We start from the raw sequence: 23,116 nt of genomic DNA, 5'->3' as shown, positions 1-23,116 counted from the left end.
ACACACCATCCCCACTGTCAAACATGGTGGTGGCAGCATCATGGTTTGGGCCTGCTTTTCTTCAGCAGGGACAGGGAAGATGGTTAAAATTGATGGGAAGATGGATGGAGCCAAATACAGGACCATTCTGGAAGAAAACCTGATGGAGTCTGCAAAAGACCTGAGACTGGGACGGAGATTTGTCTTCCAACAAGACAATGATCCAAAACATAAAGCAAAATCTACACTGAAATGGTTCACAAATAAACATATCCAGGTGTTAGAATGGCCAAGTCAAAGTCCAGACCTGAATCCAATCGAGAATCTGTGGAAAGAACTGAAAACCGCTGTTCACAAACGCTCTCCATCCAACCTCACTGAGCTCGAGCTGTTTTGCAAGGAGGAATGGGCAAAAATTTCAGTCTCTCGATGTGCAAAACTGATAGAGACGTACCCCAAGTGACTTACAGCTGTAATCGCAGCAAAAGGTGGAGCTACAAAGTATTAACTTAAGGGGGCTGAATAATTTTGCACGCCCAATTTTTCAGTTTTTTATTTGTTAAAAAAGTTTGAAATATCCAATAAATTTCGTTCCACTTCATGATTGTGTCCCACTTGTTGTTGGTTCTTCACAAAAAATTACAGTTTTATATCTTTCTGTTTGAAGCCTGCAATGTGGCAAAAGGTCGAAAAGTTCAAGGGGGCCGAATACCTTCGCAAGGCACTGTACATACATACATACATACATATATACACACACACACACAATATATATATAATAGTGACATTGCTAACTGACTTCAAGTGCTACATTTTCCTAGTAGTTGCTCGTATACAGCATGCATTTCCTTAAGTGGTATTTTGATAAAATTAGGACATCAGAACATTTCCTTGGGCTCTTGGCAAGCTTGGTGAACCATTCCATTGCATCTGACAGTCTGTATAGAGTTATTTTTTCTGGGGCTACCCCATGCAGTTTATGCAAACTGCATGGGGTAGTTCAGTATCAAAATGGTGATATACTGTGACAAATATTTGTTAAGTGTACTGAAGACTCTCTGAGGTGTTTCTAGAAACACCCCTTCTCTGTGTACAGTAGATGTGCAGGTTAGTGTGAGTGTATGTCAGTGTGTTTCCATGTTAAACAAAGCCTCACATCTTTCTCCGTCCCCCCCTCTTTTACACAGATCCACCATGATTTCCATTTACCACGCTGACATAAAAACCCTGAACCCCAGAGGATGTGACCCCCAGAGACCTCCAATGAAAGCATGAAGGAGTGAAGTTGACGGATTGTGGCAGATCACACCCTTGACAATGTGTATTTGTTGTCTTTAGGATTGGTGACAGTGGGGCTGTTTGTCAACGGCTGCCATTACTGTCAGTCTCCACTCAGGCTGTGAGGGCTTCCACAGCCAGCAGCTACACTCAAAAGTTAATAGTCATCTGCAGGAAGACAGAAAAGCTGTGTGCGTCAGTGTCATGCCTCTCTCCAAGTCTGCCTTTCACTATGAATATGCATCTATAGGAGAGTGTGTATGTGTGTGTGTGTTTATGCCATGAGTGAGAAACATAGTAGCTGAAAACTGAAGGTTTCCTTTGAAGTGTGGGTGAAATTAACCTAAATGTGAATTGTTTATGGCCTCAAAACTGGCAGCGATCGAGATGTTGCTGAGCTAGAAGATAAAAGCACATCATAAACACTCTGTTAGTGTATTTTAGCCCTATTATAAAGTGGGGCTTCACCCCAGTGGAATAAATGTGTGTACAACTTCTGGCTTGATAACATCCATTCCCACACAACGGTGTGTTGTTCAAAGGTACTGGGGGCATCATGTGCACTATGCCACAGATGTCAAATACAGTCAGGATTTGTGTATTTGTTTTCTTAGCAAGAAACGTGAAATAAACAAGTGTTGACACCCTGTCATAAGAGGCAGTGAATTGGTGTAATTATTGCCGAGCGTCAACAGCAGGGGTATTCAATTAAAATTCAAAAAGGTCCAGTTTGAGAAAATTTGCCGAAAACGTCCGGAACATCCTAACGACTAACTTGAGTCATCATTCAGGCGTCATAACATATAGTTGTATCAACATTTGGTTTTAGGCAACAACTGACTGTCAAATCAAATAATATAGTAATAATAATAACAATATACTGTCAAAACTGAAGGCTGCATTAAAAAAAATACACATGGTCATGTTTTTTAAAAATATGCATCTTAAAATAAAGCGCTTTATTTCAGAAAGAAATTAAATAAAAAGTGTAGCTTATAGTGACTGAAGTGTAGTGTCTCAAACTATTTTATAATAAACACTCAATGCATCTTAACAATAAACAGGTGTAATACCTCCTCTTCTCTTTCATTCCCTCTTAGCAACCACTTCCCTACTTTCTCTTGTTCAGTGGAAAACGTGAGCTCTAGCTTGTCCTTCTAGCTAGGATCGTATTTTCTGTTCCTTCAGTTCAGATTTGAGTGGGTATGTTTGCTCAAATGAGTGCTTTGTCTCATAGTAGTGCTTCACATTGCTTTTAATCGTGACAGTCTCGGATCATATGAGATATTCTGGTTTTGAACCTCCTGTGGGAAGAATGTACATGTAAGAACCTGTTCATACTTGATTAAAATCCATGTGTAATTCTCTTTTCTCTTCCGTCTCCTCTGTCCCTGTGTGTAGCCCCATCTCAACTTGCAATGTTTATCGCAATGCACAGATCTGATTGGCTGAGCAGCATCACATGAGAGATTTGGAACACATGCAACTGGTCTGTGAGTCTCCTGTGCCACTGACCAGTACAGTAAATTCTAAAAAAAAGCTGTGCGGGTTAAAAAAGAAACACTCCATCACGAGGTTGTAATTCTCAATAATAGATCTGTTGTAGGTCGGTGGCTGGGTCCGGATCCAGACCGCGGTCTGCCTATTAGTGACCTCTGGTCTACAGTATGATGTTGACAGTCATAATGACATACTCAAGTTTGTAAGCTTTGTGTAATTACACTATTATGTAAACCAGTTTTTTTACAGCTGGTGGAAAACATGACTGTGTGGTGGCCTAGAAATGAATTTTCTCAACAAAACCACTGACAAACTAGACCACACAAAACTTGGCCCGGTGGGCAAGCCCTTCAGCATCCACTCAATCCCAACAGAACTGGCAACCCTCAGTTGTTCCCGATCCGGTCATTAAAGACCCACTCAATGAAAGGGCCATAGCCTCTTTCTTCAACTCCTCCTCTCTTCTCTTTATCACATTTAATGCCCCACAGAGACCTTTTGGAGAGGCAGAGAATCCCATCAGTCGGTAACACAGCGTGGCGAGTGGTCACACAGGAAGCTTTTGATTCCTGCTGGAATGTCCCGAGCTTTTAAAAACTGTCAAACTCAGTGGACACAGTGTTCGTGTTGAAGCAGAATAGCACCGCTTAAAATCAATCCAGTACGCAAGTCCACTGCTGAAAACTTCATTATGTTAATGCAGTGGTTGCCCATGGGTTGAAGTGAGACTTTAAAGTAAATTACAGGATAAAAGGTAAATGATAAGAATACAAACTGTCCATCTAGAGGAGAAGAATGAGTTTCTTACAGAGTTTAGGTCCAGGCTGGTCTGCACCCACTCCTTCGCATCGTTATATTCTTCCATCAATCCCATAATATATAGTGTGTCCAGTGAGTCAATGATGGAGGCTCCTCTCAGGCCACCTGCAAAATACATAAGATAGATGAGTTAGAGATGCATTGCTCAAGAAAATGCTTTGTTGAATATTATTTATTAGAAATAACCCCTTGAGATGTATCATCTCGTCTTCACAGGGGTCCTCATCAGTATAAGCACAATTAGACAAAACATTTAACAAGATTATTAACGATAGCAAACGTGGCAAAAAATTTACAAAAAAATGCAATAAATATCAAATGAACACTGAACAGATGGTTTATAATGGTTTATTGTCAGCAAATATATTTACATTTAAAATGTGATTTATGTGTCTACAACTATAACTTTTCATATGAAACATCACAACAACATGTTTGTGTCACATGTAAAAACATGAATTTCACATGTGCTTTTTTGTAAATCCGTTATAATGCAGTATAACATCTCTGTAATAATACAGAGTGAAATATGCTCACTGGTTGACATGTTGATAAAACATTACATGAACAAATGAAGAGTTATACTAGTTGACAAATTAATTACATAATTATGTGTTCAATAGTAAAGGCAGAATTTATGTTCTCACATAGGTTATATTTTGAAATATCTGAAAATCAAGTAAAGTTTATCAGCTAGTTATGAATGCTAAATGTCGAACTTTAAAAAAAAAAGAAAAATTAAGATAAGTGCATGAGGTATAGAAAGTAAAATTTTTAAAAAGAAACAGTGTCCATCACTTGTCAAACTGCAACAGGCAACCGTTGACTGGCAAGGAATCCTGGAAACTGGTCATAACATGACTTTAATCTATTTTGTGAAAGTTGCTAAGAGAGTGTGTTTCAGTGGGGTTTCCTTTATAGAAAATATCCTTAAAGCTAAAACCAGATTTGCCTTTACATCAAAATTGAGAAGAATTTTAGCTTAGATTTATAAAAAGAAAAGAACGTAATGAGAACAGTGAATAGCTGACAATTGATTAGTTCTTGGAAGGTAGATTAGTACTCGAATTTAACCCCAAACCTTTAATGTTTTGATTAGCAACAGCATCTTGACATCGTCTGTGATACAAAGTAAATCATTAAAGTCCCTCACATGCTGAGCTTCTTTAATTGCTGCAATGATGTTGAATGATAATACTAAAACCGCTTTGTGTGTTCCAGATAAAAAGCATCTTCCCTACGAGATTAAAGGCATCAGCTACAAAGCATCAGTCACTGTGCTGTAACATGAAAGTGAAGTCATTTAGGAATCAACCACCAGAGGGGAAAAAAAGAACGGATACATTCGATTATAACAAACATTTAGCAGCTGCTCCTGGATTACACTCAGTGTATATGTTCCCTCTGTTAACCCAGTGTGTAAAATCTGTGTGTGTACATTTACTCTGTGTGTATGAGTGTCTTTATGAATCTCATTTGAAGCTATTCATTTCTTTTTGCAAAATAAATGAGAAATGCCAAGGGGTGTTTATTCCATCCTGGTGGCCTTGTGAGAAATTGCATGGACTATTTTCATTATCATATGACCAAATATTATGCAAATGCAGCTGAACCTCACAGAGACAGCATGGCACATAAGAAAAATAAACATTATCCTTAATGAATTATGCTAAAATTGTTGAAGGGCAAACTGTGGTTTGGAAGTTTAATAAAAAGAAACTGACTAAATAGACTGTGAATCAAACTGCTCAGGGGCTCACACTGCAGATAACTAGAAAAATGCAATAGCGTGAAAAGTGACCTGGTTAAATGAGAGAAGTGATGAAAAATCATTCTGTTCATCCCTGAGAACTACGTAGCTTACAGTAGAAGGGTGGATTGATCTGATGCAACGCAACAGCAACCTGGCACATCAAAGTCTTCAGTTTTTATCAGGAGTTATTGTTGAAGCTCACCAAATTTGCAAATGGTAACCATACCTTTGGGCGACAAAACATAAATCTGGAAAATTAAACTCGCTTGCAGGAGCCTGCTTTTTTGTTTCACAAAATGATGTACAATGAGGCTGCAACTAACTATTATTTTTTGTTTTATCACCTAAATATCTTAAAATGTCAGAAAATAGTGAAAAAATGGCCTCATGTTCCCAAAGCCCAATGTGAAATCTTCACCTTGCTTGTTTTTTCAATCATCCGTCCAAATTCCAATGATATTTAATTAAAAACAGATTAAACTGATTTACTGAACAGTAAATTCCATGCAGGTTTCCATGAACAACTGCACTCTTTTCACCCTCTAAAGGATTTTAATTCTTAATCAGTATCCACTCTACAAGCCGTGCTGTATATCCACTGTATAGCTCACCACCACAGACCTCATCTCGATAGCTTACGAGGTCAGCCAGTAAAACCAAAGGGCACGTTGAACAGGAATCAATGACTTGGCTTGACAGTGATTGATTGGTGTCATATGCTTTGGCCATAATACCAGTACTATTAATAGTATCAGATGCAGAGAAACACAGTTTGAAGCTTTCTACATAGTGCAAATCACTTGTAAAGCCACATTACTATAAAGTAATTTATTCTCATTAGCCTTTTCTTATTTTGTTATCCAAGAACATACCAAGGTTGTAGTCCTGACAAGGTTTTCCTGCCATGGCCTTAAAAATTCAGTTCATATTGACTACACATCCCCACAATTTGAAAGCTCGTCTGCTGTGCCTGCTGGCAGTTCACCTCAAATTGTCACTGAGAGGGCAGTGCTAGCCTGAAGCAAGGCACATGTAGTCTCTACATTACATTACTCTAGAAGACCATCTGCCGAGGTTGTTTGCCATGTCCTAGTGCATACTGTATGTATGCCGTGTCAGAAAAACTTCCTGCTTCCACTAAAGTTACAAAGGGAAGAAAACAGAACAACAGATTTCAGACATAACTCAAACTTTGACTATTATTTGGGAAATGAGTTTTTTTTTTGTTTGCTTACTGAACAGCCTTATCTCTATTTGATGACAAATAGTGATGGTGACAGCTGAGATGAGGGGTGTAGTCAGATATCTAATGCACTCTGGTTATCCAATCCCAGAGGCAGCTCTCGTGGCTGCAGGCAAAGCAACAAAGTGTGGAAAATTTCTATTGAAAACAGCACCAAAGCTAAGATGATTGATTGACTCTGAGGATAGACGGAGCAGATCAATCCATCATGGTGTACTCCTTCTACTTCCATGGTCTAAGACCCTATTTATTTCTGTAGCCCTTTGCTACAAATTGAAGGAGCCTTGAGGGATCATCTGAAGACAGGGGCCATAGGTGTGTTTGCTATTGTGCACTTATAAAGACTGAACACCATACACAAACTAAATAAATTTTAAGCCAATTAAAATTTTATAATTGTATGCCCATCTCTTAGAGGGATACTGTGTTTTTGGTTTCAAGAGCTTTATCATTTTAGTTTATAATGTACTCACAAGTCTCTCCGGGTGCTCCGGCTTCCTCCCACCATCCAAAGACATGCAGGCTAGGTTAATTGGTGTCTCTAAAATTGTCCTTAGGTGTGAATGTGAGCGTGAGTGGCTGTTCATCTATGTGTGGCCCTGCGATGGACTGACGACCTGTCCAGGGTGTACGCCGCCTTTCGTCTGATGTAAGCTGGGATTGGCACCAGCCCCCCGCGACCCTGTACGGAGGATGAGCGGTCGACGATGGATGGATGGATGTACTCACAAGTTTTAATTTGAAAATATTGCGCAGTAGTATTCGGATTAAATAAATGTTAAAATTAAGGCTGCAACTAATGATTATTGTCACTGATGATTCAGTGTGGTTTTTCCTGATTAATCAACTAATTGTTTAGTCTATAAAATGTCAAAACAACAAGTAAAAAATGCTGATCAAGGTGATGTATTCACAGTGCTTGCTTTAAAAGTGGCCTACAGTCCAACAATATTCAGTTTACAATTTCTATAAAACAGATCTGGAAATCTTCACATTTAAGAGACTGGAACCAACCCACATGACTTAAATAATTATCAAGTATATAATGTTTACATTTTCTGTAGATTGACGAATTGATAGTTCAGCACTAGGCTGAATGTTATATTTAAAAATAATAAACATTCTCATATGCATGGTCTAATAAACCAAAGACCTGTAATTCTGATGTTGTAGGAGGCTTACAGAAGGGCAGACATGACAGAAAACAGTAATTACCTAATAATAATAACACATTACCTGACCTCTGTTAAACATGAGCTTGTTACATTGATTTAATTTTATAAGCGTGCAGGAATACACTTGCATGCACGTCCTTTGTGCACCAGTATTAGAATGTACAAATTAAGTGTACACGTGTGTGTGTGTGTGTGTGTGTGTGTGTGTGTAAGCACGCAGAGTACAAGGAAAGCCATTAGTGAGACATTGGCCAACGGATGTTCATTTATCACGGCTGTCACAGGCCAGTCAGTGTCGGTCAGGGGGGTTACATTAGACGGCTGGAGTCCACATGATCAATCACTCGCTGCAGCCCGTTTGTGTGTTTTGATATTACTGGCCTTGCTCTCTCTTCATCTCTTTTTCTCTAAACGTACACACATATATACACATGCGACTGATATATGTATCAGGATAAACCACTCCTTTATTTAATCCCTTAGGGGATAGCTCAGCGGCAACATTTCTGCTCTAATTTAATTTACCCAGCATACACTATACGATGGGCATGCAAAATATATGCTGATATTCCTGAATGCCATCCGATGTTCATTGTAAATTCCATTGACTAAGTACATTAAACGTGCAATATACTTAACCAGATAAGAATAATTAGATTTCAGAGACTGACTGTTTTAATACAGCCATGGGAAAACAGGAGTTAAATCAGAGCTATAGTACATTTCTCATTTTAGCTTGTGAGCCATGGCACAAACAGCCAAAGGAATAAAATATTAAAGATGTGGTCAATAAGTCACCCTGTTAACGTCATCGAATAGAATCTGATTAATGCAGCCGCTGGTAGTTACATTAATTACACTGACCTGTTACCAGTGGTATCCAAATATCAAATCGCCAGAGCAATGAGCATCTTGTTAGTACTAATACTGCCTGGCACCAGAGAGACCGGGTTAGCAAGCCAGTGTGTCGGTGTGATGTTAACGATATCTAGCCGTTTGCTATTCGAGGCACGCAGTTATCACTGCGGAAAAAGTGCACTAAAGAGATGGCTCTGTAGGTGAGGAGACTTTTGATTTGAGAGTGCCAACGGTGGGAGAGAAAAGTGTGAGTTCAGAGGGAGTGGGATTAAGTAGAGTTAGCAAGCACAACATGAAAAAGGAAGGAAGAGTAAGAAATGTCATGTCCATCAATCAAGATGGACTTTTCTGAAATGGCTTGACTGCCAATGATGTGCTTTAGTCTCCTTGAGGAACAGATGTCAGATAAATCAAGGAATATCAATTGAATGTGCTCTAACTAATACATTTTGAAACACTGGTTTCTTCTAACCATGACGATGGTCAGTCCATAATGTAAACCAATTGGCTATTAAAGTACATAATTATTTAAACCCAAACCCCTAAACTTAACCAAGTCTTGTTGGTGCCTTAACCACAGAGTGAAACAATATATTAACATTAAAAGACTTCTAATGTTGTGTTTTGCGCCGCTGCTCCCTCGCACTTACAGACTTTTGCATCCGACTCAAGACAACCACTTTTCTTTTGAGGTAACTATGGTAACGTTAATTAAGAGTTTGAACAGTGTTGAGTGCATCTACTGTCACTTGTTTGTGAGAACGCGTTCAAGCTAGCCGCTAAAGAGCGAGCTGAAAGGCAGGGTTAGCAAGTGTTGCAGTATGAGAGTCTTACCTTAAGAGAGGCTATTAAGTCTTAATTGTACGCAATACGAGCACAAGATACAATATTATTTATCAAATTGCGTCAGACTTGGTGACAGTAGCCTGAGAATGGAGGATACACATGTGACAAAGTCCGGTTTTCAAAATAAGGTGTTAAAACAACGTATACAGTATGGAAATAAGATTAACTGGATTATATTCACAGGAGGTATTAAACATGTTACAAATCATAAAAAGTAAAATCCATTAAAAATTAAATAAAATGTTAGGGAAATTACTACTCTACTGTAGAATTCGATTTAGGGTTGCTGGAAAAACATTAATTAACATAGGCTGACTTTTTTGCTTTCATCACCATTTATATCCATACAATATGTTTATGATCAAATTGGTTACCAGGCCATCAAACTGTTAACAAAAGAGCAAAGATCTAGCCTCTTTATTTTGCTTTTAAGCATCAAATTAATGCACTTAACTTTAAAATGCACAATTTTTAACAGGGGGGCCATGCCCCTGGACCCCCCTAGAGGGTTGATGTCCACCCACGATAGTCTCACAAAATCCTGTGGGAAACACTAAGCATATGTAAATATAAAAGTCACTCAGTCTCAAAACAATACTGACAATTTGGTTTTGATGACACAGCCTTTGAGAAAAAATAATGTTATTGCCTGATTGCCACAGTACAATACAGTCTGTGAAAGTGCTGTTCAACCCTAGCTGGCATTACTTGCTAGCTTACGATAAAGCAACAAATGTCCAATCCAAGATTTCTGCCACTGTTATCAAATAAACATAATTTAAGTGTATTATTGCCACAGGTGATCAATAGCATAGCCCAGATAATTTGGTGATTTGCAGGTGAAAAGACGTCTTTGAAAACTGGGATAAATTTGGTTTAAAAGTTAAAAGTTTTTGAGGTTACAACCCCTGCTTTAATGGCACTTGGATGACTACGTTTTCAATATGTAACAGGTTTTTTTTAGTCTCTATACGTTTGACAAAAAGAGTTAAAAAGTAAAATCCTTTATATAAATTACATAGGTTATTGCGCAAGTGAGATGCCACCAAAGTAATGGCGGCTCGTTTACTCGGATTTGTCTAAATACATTTCTGGCTGCTTGTGTAGGCATCCCAACAAACCCAAAAGTACTTCAGACTGCAGGGCCCAAAAAGCTTGTCAACTGTCCAAAGAAAGGCCAACAGAAACTGACAGTGCCACTATTTGAGGGAACTCTCACTAAGACCCTTCTTCGGCAGCTGCAAATTCAAGATCCTTGCTTCCCAATCCTAACCTATCCTTGCTGCAAGATGTAAGTGGGGGAAACTAATCCCACTCATTATCAATGTAAAGACTGTTCCACCAGTTACTTCACAGAACAAGGGTGCATACATGGGGCTCATTATAAGTGTTCAATTGAATCCTCGCTTTCACTCAAGACTGCACAATTTGTTCTCTTTACACAGGACAAATTGTCCTTGAGACGTATTTCACTCTCCAATCAACCTTTGAGAAGATCTAATCTCAAGTAATACTGCAGAATAAGAGGTGTATCTAAACAGAGCCTGGAAGAGCAGGCGACTGCCACAGAGGTAGACAGGTCTGTTTACAGAGACACATTGTTTAAATCATAAGGCTAAGGAAGGCTGACCCTGCTTCAAGGAATATGCATAGCTGTGTTGTGTGTGAGACATTGATGTAGTAGCCCTGTCCAGACAAGAGCAGTGGAAGATGCAGGAGGGATAAGGGACGGCTCAGAAAACAGCCCAGTTCTCAGTGAAGTAGCAAAACAGACAGGCTGCTGGACCACTGACTTGTAATATGCTAAAAACTTATACCGTTTATGGGTGTGTCAGTGAGGAATAAACCTTGAATAACAATGACCCTAACTTATTCCTATCCCTCAAGAATCAATTTACCATTCATGTCTTCCTTGACAATTTTAATCTCAATCTCACAATCTCTCCAATAGCTCATATCACATGATCTTCTGCAGATGATCTTCTCATATTTTTCTGAGCACTATAGGACTTCTCATCCATATTAACTTAAAACTGATGTTCAAGGTTCATCCTTGACCTTGTAAAAGTGGAGAAAACAATCTCACCAGTATATTTTCTGGAGCTTTCAATTATGTGATATAATCATACAAGCATAAGTGAAATTTATCATTTTCTGTTTTATTTTTTATTATTATGATTTTTATCTATTTTTCTGTAGTTCCTGGTGTTTTAGTTAACACATGCATTGAATTTTAGCTATTGTCCTGCTGAAAAAGAACATTTTGTCCATGGAGTCAGTACAGTGTGTCTGAAAAATTAAGTGGAATCCTTTCTTGTTCCTAGATACATCTGTATGACTGCCTTGCTGCCATGGCTACCAGTACTGTGCACATAAATCCCATTACTACACTCCCCACCCTCTCAGTAAAGGACGGCATCGACAAACTTAGAGGCAACCAGTCGTGACTGCACCCCATTTGACCCCACAGACCCCCCCTGTCTATCCCCCCCTGTTGCCCCATTATGTTAATCACACAGCCAAACTGCCCCACAAAAAGACTTGCAGATAATAGTGCTTTGTGCCTTCCAGTGTGATAGCACTTGCTTGGCAGACAGAGAAAGGGACAGAGAATTGATAGATCAAGGCACATTAGAGCCGGAGTCAAAATAAATTTGTTCCATTATGGGTTCTGTAGGAGGAGGATATGAGTGAGCCAGAGGCTTCAGCTAGAATCATGGACAGCAGGAATCCTTTATTTTAGTTTTTAGTCTCTGCATGTCGCACCAGGCAGCTGATGAATACTTATCAGAGGGCGATGGTATTGATCTTTCATTGACTTGAGGTACTGTAATTTATTTCCATGTAGTACGCTTTAAGGAGAGCTGCATTTTGTATTCCAGTATTGGTTATTTGGGGTTTATTTTGTGTTTTTTTTTTTTTTTAAACTTACAATGTTTATTTATGGATCCGTTACGATTAAATGATGATGATCAGGGACAAAGTTTTTGTGATCAGGCATGTAGAAAAAGTGTCGGTAAAAGTAAATCAGCTGAAATGAAGGCCACAGTAACTGCAACTCTGGTATTGTGATTTTGGCTGTTGGATTAGTGAGGTTAAGAGACAAAATCCAGTAATGTTGGCTGAGTTATTAGAAGTTTAAAGGAACAGGCCAACACCCACACACACGCCGAATGTTAATTCGACAGTATTGAAATAAGGTTTAATTGTGAGATGACTGAATTTTACAAGGGTTACCAATAAAGTGTCGAAAACTAAAGAGCCAGTCAACACACCTTCGTACATATTAATCTAATCACAAACAGATACAAAATGCACACTGTCCAGACATGATTAGAGAGGCTCCAGACTTTGAGCAGTACTTACATCAATCTAATTGCAGCAATCTAATTTGCCACTCTGGGAGAGCGTGGCGTGTCAGTGCAGCAGCCCTGTCTGAAATGACAGCCTCTCAGATGAGATTACACACCGCACACAGTGTTATCGAACCCCTTGCCACCTCCCTCTCCCAAATGCCTCTCTTGCATTGATCACCAGACACGCTGCACAGTAGGAGAGGGTAGGATCATACATCTGATGCTCTGTCAACCCACAAAACCTTACTGGAGCTGACAGCTAAAGCTAGAGGCTCTGATTAGGCAGTTGATAAAGACACTCAGCTACGGCGCGTCGGCAACAATTCAGCCCATCACCAGGTCATCCAACTTAAATCCAAAAAGGAAACAGAAACAAAAAAGCTCTATAATATTCCATAATTTAAAAAAAAACAAACTTATTTTGCAGGAAGGGTCAGCAGGGTGAAGAATGCATTTTTTTCCATTTCCATCTATTTTAATCAGAGGTTTTAGGTGTAAACTTGACAGACATCCACTTTGCAAGTTTAATTTCACATACAAAGAGGTGGGGGTCCCATCCTGTGCACCAGACTTCATCTAATCTGAATAGAGCTTTCTAGCTCACTAGTTCCACACAGAAAAAAGTGCAGCCCATACAATTCAGGAGAGCTGTAATAACCTGTTGACAAAGAGCACCCGTCACCTGGAGAAATTAAACCAGCCATCTTAAAAGAGCAGCCGCTTCGCATCATTTGTGCAGCCCTGCAGGCTTTTAAAGGTAGAGTTTGGAGTTAGGAAGCTATGATTGCTTTGCGTGTGTGTGTGTGTGTACACCTACAGTTTATTTTTTATGTATGTGCACTTTTGTACACTCACACCTGCTCCAGAGGACAGCACAACTATCAGGTATCTAACAGGCAGTGAGGAAATAATTGTAGCTTCTCGCATATCTGCTTAAATGAAACTGTGGGATTATTGAAAAAGAAGATTTTAATTAGGGAAAAGCCATGAACTTCTTCACTTTTCTAATCAACCTAAAGAAATCCCATTTAAAGACCACTTGTCTGTACAACGAAAAGTACTGCTGCTCACTCACCTGCAATTTCACACTCAATTACAGTGGGAATGCAAATTTTAACAATATTTCCTAAAGGAATGTGAGTAAGGCAACTTGATACACCTGTCCACATTACTCAAAATCAATTTCTATGTCACTGCTTCACCCGTTCCTGTTTATTTCAGTGTCACCCTCTTCTGTTTCCAGGATGCCAGAGGCTGTTAGCACCATTCGCAACTCCCCCCACCACCACCTCTGAAGTGTGGCCCTGACTGTCGAGCTCAGTGTGAAAGTTCTTCCAACCCTCGCGGCAGGATTCACCAACAGAAGGAATTAATTTCATGCAATTTTACTTATTCATTCTGCCACCACCTTCCTCTTTCCCTCCACTCACTACTCTGAGTCAAGAGACTTCACAGAGAACCTGAGCCCCACACCTTGCAGTGATTTGCAAGACCTAGCATTGAGACAGGAGAAAAGTATTTTTGTGGACACAGATTGAGAGCAGGATGTTACAGAGAAAGAAAGTTTGTGTGCATATGTGCATAAGATTGACAGACAATACAGGCAGCAGGGGTCAACCTGTTAAGTGTTTGATACACTCCTAGAGCCAGTTGTAATGCTTCAAGTTACAATGCCCACTGCAGGAACAAAAAGATTTCTAATTTCTGCCCTGTGGGATGCCAATGAGTGAAGGAGCGGGACAACAGCAACTGTGAGAGCTGCAGAAACCCTGAAAGAGAATATTGTGAAATGCAAACATAACAGTCTGTTTTCATGGTACACAAAAAGCAATTTCAGACGAGCTACCGGTGAATTATAAATGAGCATGGAGACCAAAACTAAATGTCTAAATGAGGGGAATTTAAACTGGAGATTGTCTGATTGATTTCCAGAAGACCGGAAATCTGATGAGTCATGCCGGGTAGTTTAAAAAAATTATGGATATGTTAGCACTTAGAGGAGGAGCTATTGTGAGAATCTCTAGCTTAGTACTCAGGCTAAGAGCAGAGACTGCATTGAGGCAAAGCAAAAAAAAAGTACTGTATATTAATAGTACCTAAAATAAATGAATGAAGGAAAATCTGCTCCCTTATACCGCCATGAGCTTAAGAGCTTGGCAGGAAACGCTTGTGATTAAAACTGACAAACTGATTACTAAACACCAAACAGCATGTCTCGGGTTGCAGTGACGTCATCAGAGTGACTCCGGCAATACGTCACTGCAGACTGATCAGTGATCACAGGTTACATAAACAGAGTTTAAGGATCTAAACGGTACTAAACACCAAGAGGGAACCACATGAAGGGGTTTGGGGGTTTATCTGGAGACAGCAAATTTGACCCATCGCCCTTGTATCCATCAGCCAGTGATTGAATCGTTACAGTAGAATAGAGTACAATCCCTTATAATCCTCCAGCTTCATCATACATTTTGCAACCAGTTTTTCATCATCTTGGCTATAATCCCGGCGCAGAGGCTTGATGATGCGCTCATGCCCACTGGGGGGAATTCATTCTAATCCGAACAGGGTATAGCAGAAATTTGGTAGTGATAACGAAAGATGGCTTCAATTTCATGTCCTTTCATCCTGTGTTCTGCCATAAAATGGCTTTCTGCACCAGTTTGGTAGTTTGGATTGACAATGATCAGCAAGAAAAAGGCCCATAAGCAGTTACCAGATTGAATGAAATGGTGAAAGAAACATGAATTGGTCGAGATCATGCACTCTGCATCCGCTGGGCTTTGCATTCCACAGCCGCAATTCATCTCAACACAACCGTGCTTTTATAACCCTGTCACTAGCTCAGCCAGCTAGCATTTTGTACGAGTGAAGCACTGAGCCCAGTTTGGGTGTGCTGTGATCTCCAGGCAGTTGTCGTTGCTTCAGTGCCACCAGATGCAGAGCTGTGCAGCCAGGACCGTCATTACATACAATGGGACAAAACCTGCTCTGACAGCAGGTTTGCCCCTAGAGTGCATTATCATAGGCTCACTGTCAAGTTCGACATCTGCCTGCAGCCTACATGCCCCAGCATGCACCCTAAGTTAGGGTGAAACATTTCCTCACTTCTTTTCTTTTCATTGGGATCATTGAGTGAACTTAACCAACTAATCCAAAGCTAAAGTGAATGACAAGAGAGACAAGTGGTGATCGTGTTCATGGGTTTTTGAGGTTGTCCTAACATATTCCACCAAATCATTATGTATAATCTTCACTAGCGCTCCAGTATATATGTTATCAGCAGTACTTTTACTTACTGGCATACAACCTCAACTGAGCTCTTTAAAGTCTAGCTGAATTAAAAATATTTTTTTTGCTGTATGCATACTGTACATGCTGAGACTGTATACTGCCTATAGTTTGGTCTATAGCCTTCACCACAGCTGGACAACTGGTGAAAAAAAGACAGCTCCCCCTCCTTTCTATAATGCAGGATGAATACAACACTGAGTGTACTAAGTAACGTCTAGTGGGAATAAGCTCTGAAATAGATAAAGCATGATTTGTCCTCCAAAATGTTGAAAATTGTAACGAATAATACTACTTCAATCTCGGGGAAAGGGGAAAAAAGAATGCCTGTATCACTTTTGTCTGTCAAGTGATGCCACGGAGAACGCCCACTCAGAGGGCTAAAACTAAGAAGCTGTTTCCGCAAATATGTAAAAAAAAAAAAAAAATACAACAACTGTATTCTCTAATTGAAAACTCATTTCAGACCCCTTGCTTACCGTGTAAGGGAATGTAAATTCCCTTACACGGTAAGCAAGGGGTCTGAAATTCACTAAGATCAGATGTTGTAATGGATGTATAGACAAAATGTTCATTGTGTTCATGCAAAAACACAAATCGATATGGATATACTGTTCAGATCAGATTATTATATCGGTATCCATTTTGAAAACCCAGCATTTCTCCTTTATCTTTCTGACACTATAGTATGTATAACTCATTTCCCATCCCCCACTGCTGCTGTATATTATCACGAAGATAACAAAATGTTATGATGATATGCGACGTGTACAAGAGTTTCACTTTGAGACCTTACTGGTACCAGAACAAATAGGCAATATTGAGGGTTGGGATGGGACCAGGTCCTCATTTGTCACTTGGCACTGGTCGCTATGGAGACAGATGATTTCTACCGCACCATGATAGAGCCCATGGGATGTAGAAATGGATGGGGTAGAAATAGAAAGTGGGTGGATGGTGACAACCCTTCACTCTGTGTGTGACTGTAATGTGACAGGCAGTGATAGGCACCATTTGCGTAGCCCTTCGTTTAACCCTAATGACGAGGGGCGTTGTCACTTCCTCCCTTGTTCTCTCTAACCTTCAAAGTGTCCCCTTCATGACCAGGCACAATGCCCGTTGGGAGGAATCTTCGAAGGAGGAAGAAACCTGTCTTCTCTGCCTAATATGTGGGCAGAGAAGAGAGCAGGCAATTATTAGTGGAAGTGGTTGCCAGTTGAATGCTTTTAATAAAAATGTTCCTTTAATAACACAAAGAGGAGGAGTTTGCAAATGAGAAGAGGTGCTCAAGGTTGAGTCTCACTCAGTCCAAACAGCAATATGCATGTGTGTTTTTATACATGCATGTGTCTGCATGCCTGACTCCCTCATGAGTCCCTTCTAAGGAGCACTGTCTTTGCAATTGTGCTGTCCTCACAGCAGATATCTTCAGAAGCTCAGATTACAATAATAATGATGCATGACAATGAAAATTGGTGAAAATTCTTCACCACATTGAGTTTCTCCAAGGACCCTGAGGACCCCCAATTGCTCTTTAAAACATTTATTTCACCTTTCAACTGCACCTCCAGCCAGAGACGACAAAGCAATAAATATCGGTGGTTTCATCATTCAGGCCATCGATCCAAGCTAAATCAAGTTTTCAAACCATCTCTTTCCTCCTCCTCACCATCAAGAGCACCTGGCAGCACTTTACATCATCTTAAAAACCCATGGGAATTTCTAATAAACGCTACTGGTTTTAAATGGTCTCCAGGCACGGCATGGTGAAGGGTTCTGTCTGTACAGCTAGAAGCAGCTCATTTTGCATTCCAGGAAAACTCTCTGGTCACAAAAACCATGACCTTATGCTCTTTAATTGCACCGCTTGGGATGAGGATGGAAAAGAAAAAGAGTGAGGGCAAAGCAAAGGGGTGGGGGGGGGACAAAATGAAGAAAGACAAAATAGAAAACTATTTTCCCATGTGTAGAAAGACATCTTTAATTCTTTCATTTGTGTAGAGAGCAGAGAGCTGGAGAGCAATTGTGAATAGCAGCATGTGGCCAATCCCCTTAACAGCCATAGGACATCTATTGTTGATGAAAAATCTCTGGAGTGAGGGAGGGGCAGCTGTGACACCTAATGTCATGTGCTCTATTTTTCAGCACAATCAGAAGCCTTGAGCCCAGAATCTATTGCACTGTGGTTTTGGCTTGGCATTTAATGTGCCGTGTGCTTCAGTTAGTGACCCATATATGCAGACATGGGGTAATGACGTCGTTCACAGAGGCACGGACAATCTCTTTAATCCTGCATTTAGGCTCTGAGACTGGTTGACTTCTTACTTCATAGCGAGTGGAGAAAGTGATATTTGAGAGCTCTAATAAGAAGGTAAAATGAGTTAGTCATGTCAAAAGTAGGAAGAAAAGGATTCCTGAAGAGAGCATAATGAGTGTGAGGTGCCTGAGAGTTCTTGACACCGAGTTCTTTTTTTTTAACAATCGCAGTGCTAAAGGATGTGATTGACCAAAGTTGCCAATGTATACTAAGGGATGGGTATCACACGTACTCAAATGAGAAAACTACATTGGAGTATTAGGGCCAAAAAAAATAATAATCATCAACCGGAGGCAGTATGGTAATATCCCAAGAAAGAAAACAAGATTAAAATTGTGAATCTACGAGAAAAAAATGGATATTTTCTGAGATTAAATTGGTAAATTTATAAGAAGAAATTCACAAAATTTCAAGAACTACTAACTAAAACTAAATATTCTCTCAGATTAAAGAATCATAAATTGCAAAAAAAAAAGACATTTTCAGTTATTATTGTGTTATTAAAGGCTCTGTACTATATTAAAAGCAGGATGTACAGATGTTAAGAAAAACAGCTGTCACATCTAAGCTACATTCACCAACCAGTGTAATGTGATACTTCCTTCTGTTCAAAAACTAAAGCCTTAAAAAAACTGAAGAACTGCATACATTTATAAACGACTAAAATGTGACGCAAGTGTCTTGTTGCAGTCCCTCATATCTGCCTAACTGCTCTGTCTCTTCTCTTATGTCTACAATGACTGAAAAAAAACTCAAACACAATTTTTCCTAGGTTTTTTTCCTCTGTAAATTTACCACTTAAATCTTAGGAATTTTTCTCTGAATATTAACCCCCCTCCCGCAGCTCAGTAATTGATTTATTTTTCATGCCCTCATACACTGCCACAGAAAACGATGTTAAGTACATTAAGATGTTAAGTACAGTAAGAAAAATTGGCACCAACTGTCTACTATCTATTTCCCTGTTTCCAGTCAATGTGCTGAGCTAAATTAACTGTCTGCAGCTTCATATTTACTGTAGAGACATGAGCGTGGTATCAATCCTCTCATTCAACCGTTGGAAAGAAGGTTAATAAGTCAACAATTTCCAAAAATGTCAAAGTAGTCATTTAAGTAAACAAAGCCAGCAATGTTTCTACAATCTAGCAGAGAAACACTGTTTTTGACTCTGTTGCCAATTCTGATATCACCCTCTAAAAGTTTAGTATTTCCAAAAGCACAACGCCAAGGTGGTAGCCATGTTGATTTTTTTAACACAAACAGAACCCAAAAGGCACGTTGGTCAGTATTTTCACCTTCTTTTTCTTGAATGCAGTAGAACAACAAAGAAGGGATTTGATCTTGGGGTCTATGAGAAGTTCTGAGTTTTTGTGCCACTCTTTCTGAAAGCATCATGTCTAACCATCACCTTTACAAGAGGTTAGCACATGAGGCCAATTAATCTCCCTCTCACATCTTTTTTGTTGCCAAAAGGGAACAGGGAACACATCTACAGTTTCAAGGACACTAGATGGGTAGACAGAGTTGCCCTGAGGGACCCATTCTCAAGCTTTTTCCCAGACTGGTAACAAAGGGAAAAGAAGAATGACGCATTTCAGAGACTGTCAAAGAGCCACAGATCCTCCTCCTCCTCCTGAATTGCCTTTCTTTTTAGATCAGAGAAAACAGTCTTTGCTTGTAGGGCTCTGGTGATAAAAGATTAATAACATACACAATCTGTCCAACCTAATTTGCTTCCAGTTATACAGTGCTGAATCATAAGATTTACAAAGCTGCTGTAGAATAAACACAAACAAGTCTTCTTAAGGTGATCCTCTGGCTACAACCTGGTTTACCTGAAAAAAGTGAAGTATTAGTTTAAAATAAAAGTAATGAAAAGTAATGATTTAAGACAAACACTATTTAGCTTTGCTTATCTTTATTTCATGGGCCTGGAGTAGTGATTTAAAGGATCTGGATCCGCATCTTCTTTTGGCATATGTGTAGTACTTCTATGTACCATATATTGTCTCTTAAGTATAATACCCTGTTTATGTTAAACATCATTTCAATTCAAGACAAACTCCATTCGGTCTTGCTCTAAGATAAGCTGGAAATATAGGACCATCACTTCTGATAGTTTTAGTTAATGCTCTCCATCATAAAAGTAGGGCACTAGAGCTCTGGGAGCCAAACATTGAAAATAATTTACTGCACTGAGGACTTTGGCTCGCAAGTCTTGCACAGTTAACAAGTGTCCCAAAACGACTTTGCATCAGTTTCCCACACTTGTTTAAATCTGTTCGTAACATCTACACATGGGAGTTAAGTCTTTCCCAATAGCCTGACATCTTAAAACGCTCCTAATATCTTCACCTCTTTCTTTGCTCCAAGCTATCTGAGTTTTCACCCATAACAGTGCGTTGCCTCACCCTGGTATACCTCCCTGCCCATCATCTGTCCATATGAAACGATCCATGGTGACAAAAACCAACCTCTCTTGATCTTCCTGACAGAAAACTTTTCAGGTAATAACCAAAACAGAGAAGAAAAATGAAGGGAAGAGGAATCAAACAAAGCAGGGAGATGACAGATTGAAACTGAAAACACAAGGTACGGTAGTGCTATCAAGCTGGTTAGAGTAAGCGCTATGGCTATCAGCTGTCATCGTAGACTGTATAAAAGAATCACCTATTGTTTTGTCATTACCGTTTTCTAGCCCCGAGTTTGCCATTTTTTGCCTTTGCCATCTTGTATTTTTAGAACCAGAAGTGACCAGAGGGTGATGCTAGCTAGCTTGGATAGTAAGGTGATATTTATTTTGGGTCGGAAAAAACTGGCTTAAAACAAAATGTACTTACTGGAAAAAAAACAGCCAACTCCTTAGAGTGTCTTTTAGTCCAACCCAATGCTGAACAAGACATCTGTAGGTGACCAAAATGTTTCAGTTAAATTTCATGAACTGAAAACACTGTGAAAGGGTCAAAGTTCTCAAACAGCACCCAAAAACAAGTTCACAGCTAGTTACATGTACACAGTGCACACTATTTGCCTCTATCCTGATTGACAGTTTGCCATGGTAGCAACTTGTCAATCACAAAGTAGCCACGCCCTATAGCATACCCTGCATTATCGTATATTTTACCCTTAATAGACATGCTGTATTAAAGAAGACTTGAAACTAGCGATTGAGACCATTTATTACCTCAGGAAGTGTATCATGAGGTAATAAATCAAGTGAGAAGGGTCAATGTAATTTTGGCCGCAGCAGGCATCTTATAATCCACTGTACACTACCTGCTCTGCACCAAACAGACAGACACAGTTAGTGACTAGCTGCTGAACAAAGTGGCATTTTTAGCCAAAGAGGCAGATATTTCCTTCAGGATTTATTAGACCCAAACCAGAGCTAAAAGATACTGGTGTTACATTTGCCAAGTGACCGGAAACACGACTCCAAATGAATGATAATGTTGCTCGTAAGTGCTGGATGTATAAATAAGCAACCATTTGCTAACTAGTTTGCCAAATATCAACTTAAAAGGTGATGATGTGTCAATCTTGTGTTCACAACTTTTTTTTAGCTGCAGCCAAAATAAATCAGTTATTGCAGGTTTAAGAAAAGTAATTTAAAATCTACCACTTAGTGGCTAATTTATCCCAAAATCTCAAGCTGCATTTTGACCCCTAAAGTTCGACAAAACCACTTCAGTTTTAATAACAGTGAGCACCTTATCAGAGATTATTATTGCTGAAAGTCATAGCAGCACACAACACATCCTGCAGATCATCCATTGACCTCCTTCAGAGATTTATGTCAGTCAAGGTGGAAACTGCAGATATTATCAGCACCAAATATTGAAGCTAATCCTTATTGTTGTTTACACATGTAAATATTACATAAAAAATACGGAACTATGCAAGTCAATATCCATCTGGGTCACAGTTGATTTCATCTCTAAGCTTAAGTATGAATGTACTGATTCATACTTCATGTATTAATGGACACACAAAACCCCACATGAACCCTCAACTTATTAATTCTCCATTATATCACCATTCTGTAAAACAGTGAAAAATACACGTCTGTGTATTCTTCAAAAGAAGCAGTGTTTCCTGCAGAATGACACCCTAACTGTGGCGGGGGGGCAGTCGACTTTCACAGGTGTTGTGCCTAATTTTGCATGCCCGCTGAGAACTGCATGAAAATGCATTAAGTGCTGCTTAAAACGCTAAACTATTCTTTGTGTGATTCATCAAGTGTGACAAATGTCATAATCGTTATTATTACACTTAGGGCTGATCATTGTTCTAAGCTCAAAGTAACGCTCACGCAGTCTACCGGAGGTAGATTGTATCTGACTTGACGGCGCTGTTTTTATTCCCTATCTATCAAGAAGGTGAAAGTCATCCACAGTTATCTTAAAACGCACCTACTGACTACCAGATACAGTGTGCTAACTTCGTCAGCTGTTTTCCAAAGTCACGCCCAAGTAAAGCCTATGTGTGGGAAACACGAGAAGATTAACATTTCCTACATAGAATAAAATTGAGCTTCATTAGCACAACAATTTTACTCTCAACAATAACAGCATTCAGCTATTATGCTTTGTTGGTAACTGTTGTTCATCTATGGCATTGAGTTCATGTATTTCTGACATATTTTACCAAAACTAATGACTATTTCTGAAGCTGGAGACAAAGTAAATGGAACAAATCATT

The 23,116-nt window shown here is 39.4% G+C and overlaps 1 protein-coding gene across 1 annotated transcript in view; it reads right to left on the bottom strand.

Moving 5' to 3' along the window:
* LOC119897252 (mannosyl-oligosaccharide 1,2-alpha-mannosidase IC-like) overlaps window positions 1-23,116 on the bottom strand; it is a gene marked incomplete in the record, with an annotated part of 70,062 nt that overhangs the window by 17,592 nt on the left and 29,354 nt on the right. Inside the window, 1 exon segment of the mRNA XM_038710843.1 lies at window positions 3,566-3,681. Within this exon segment, the coding sequence (XP_038566771.1) occupies window positions 3,566-3,681 (116 nt within the window).

The sequence above is a fragment of the Micropterus salmoides genome, unplaced genomic scaffold (assembly GCF_014851395.1).
Source record: "Micropterus salmoides isolate LMB-PRFRI ecotype aquatic unplaced genomic scaffold, ASM1485139v1 Ms_hic_scaffold_11, whole genome shotgun sequence".
Lineage (NCBI taxonomy): Eukaryota > Metazoa > Chordata > Actinopteri > Centrarchiformes > Centrarchidae > Micropterus > Micropterus salmoides.
This window is presented reverse-complemented; position numbering and strand designations above follow the sequence as displayed.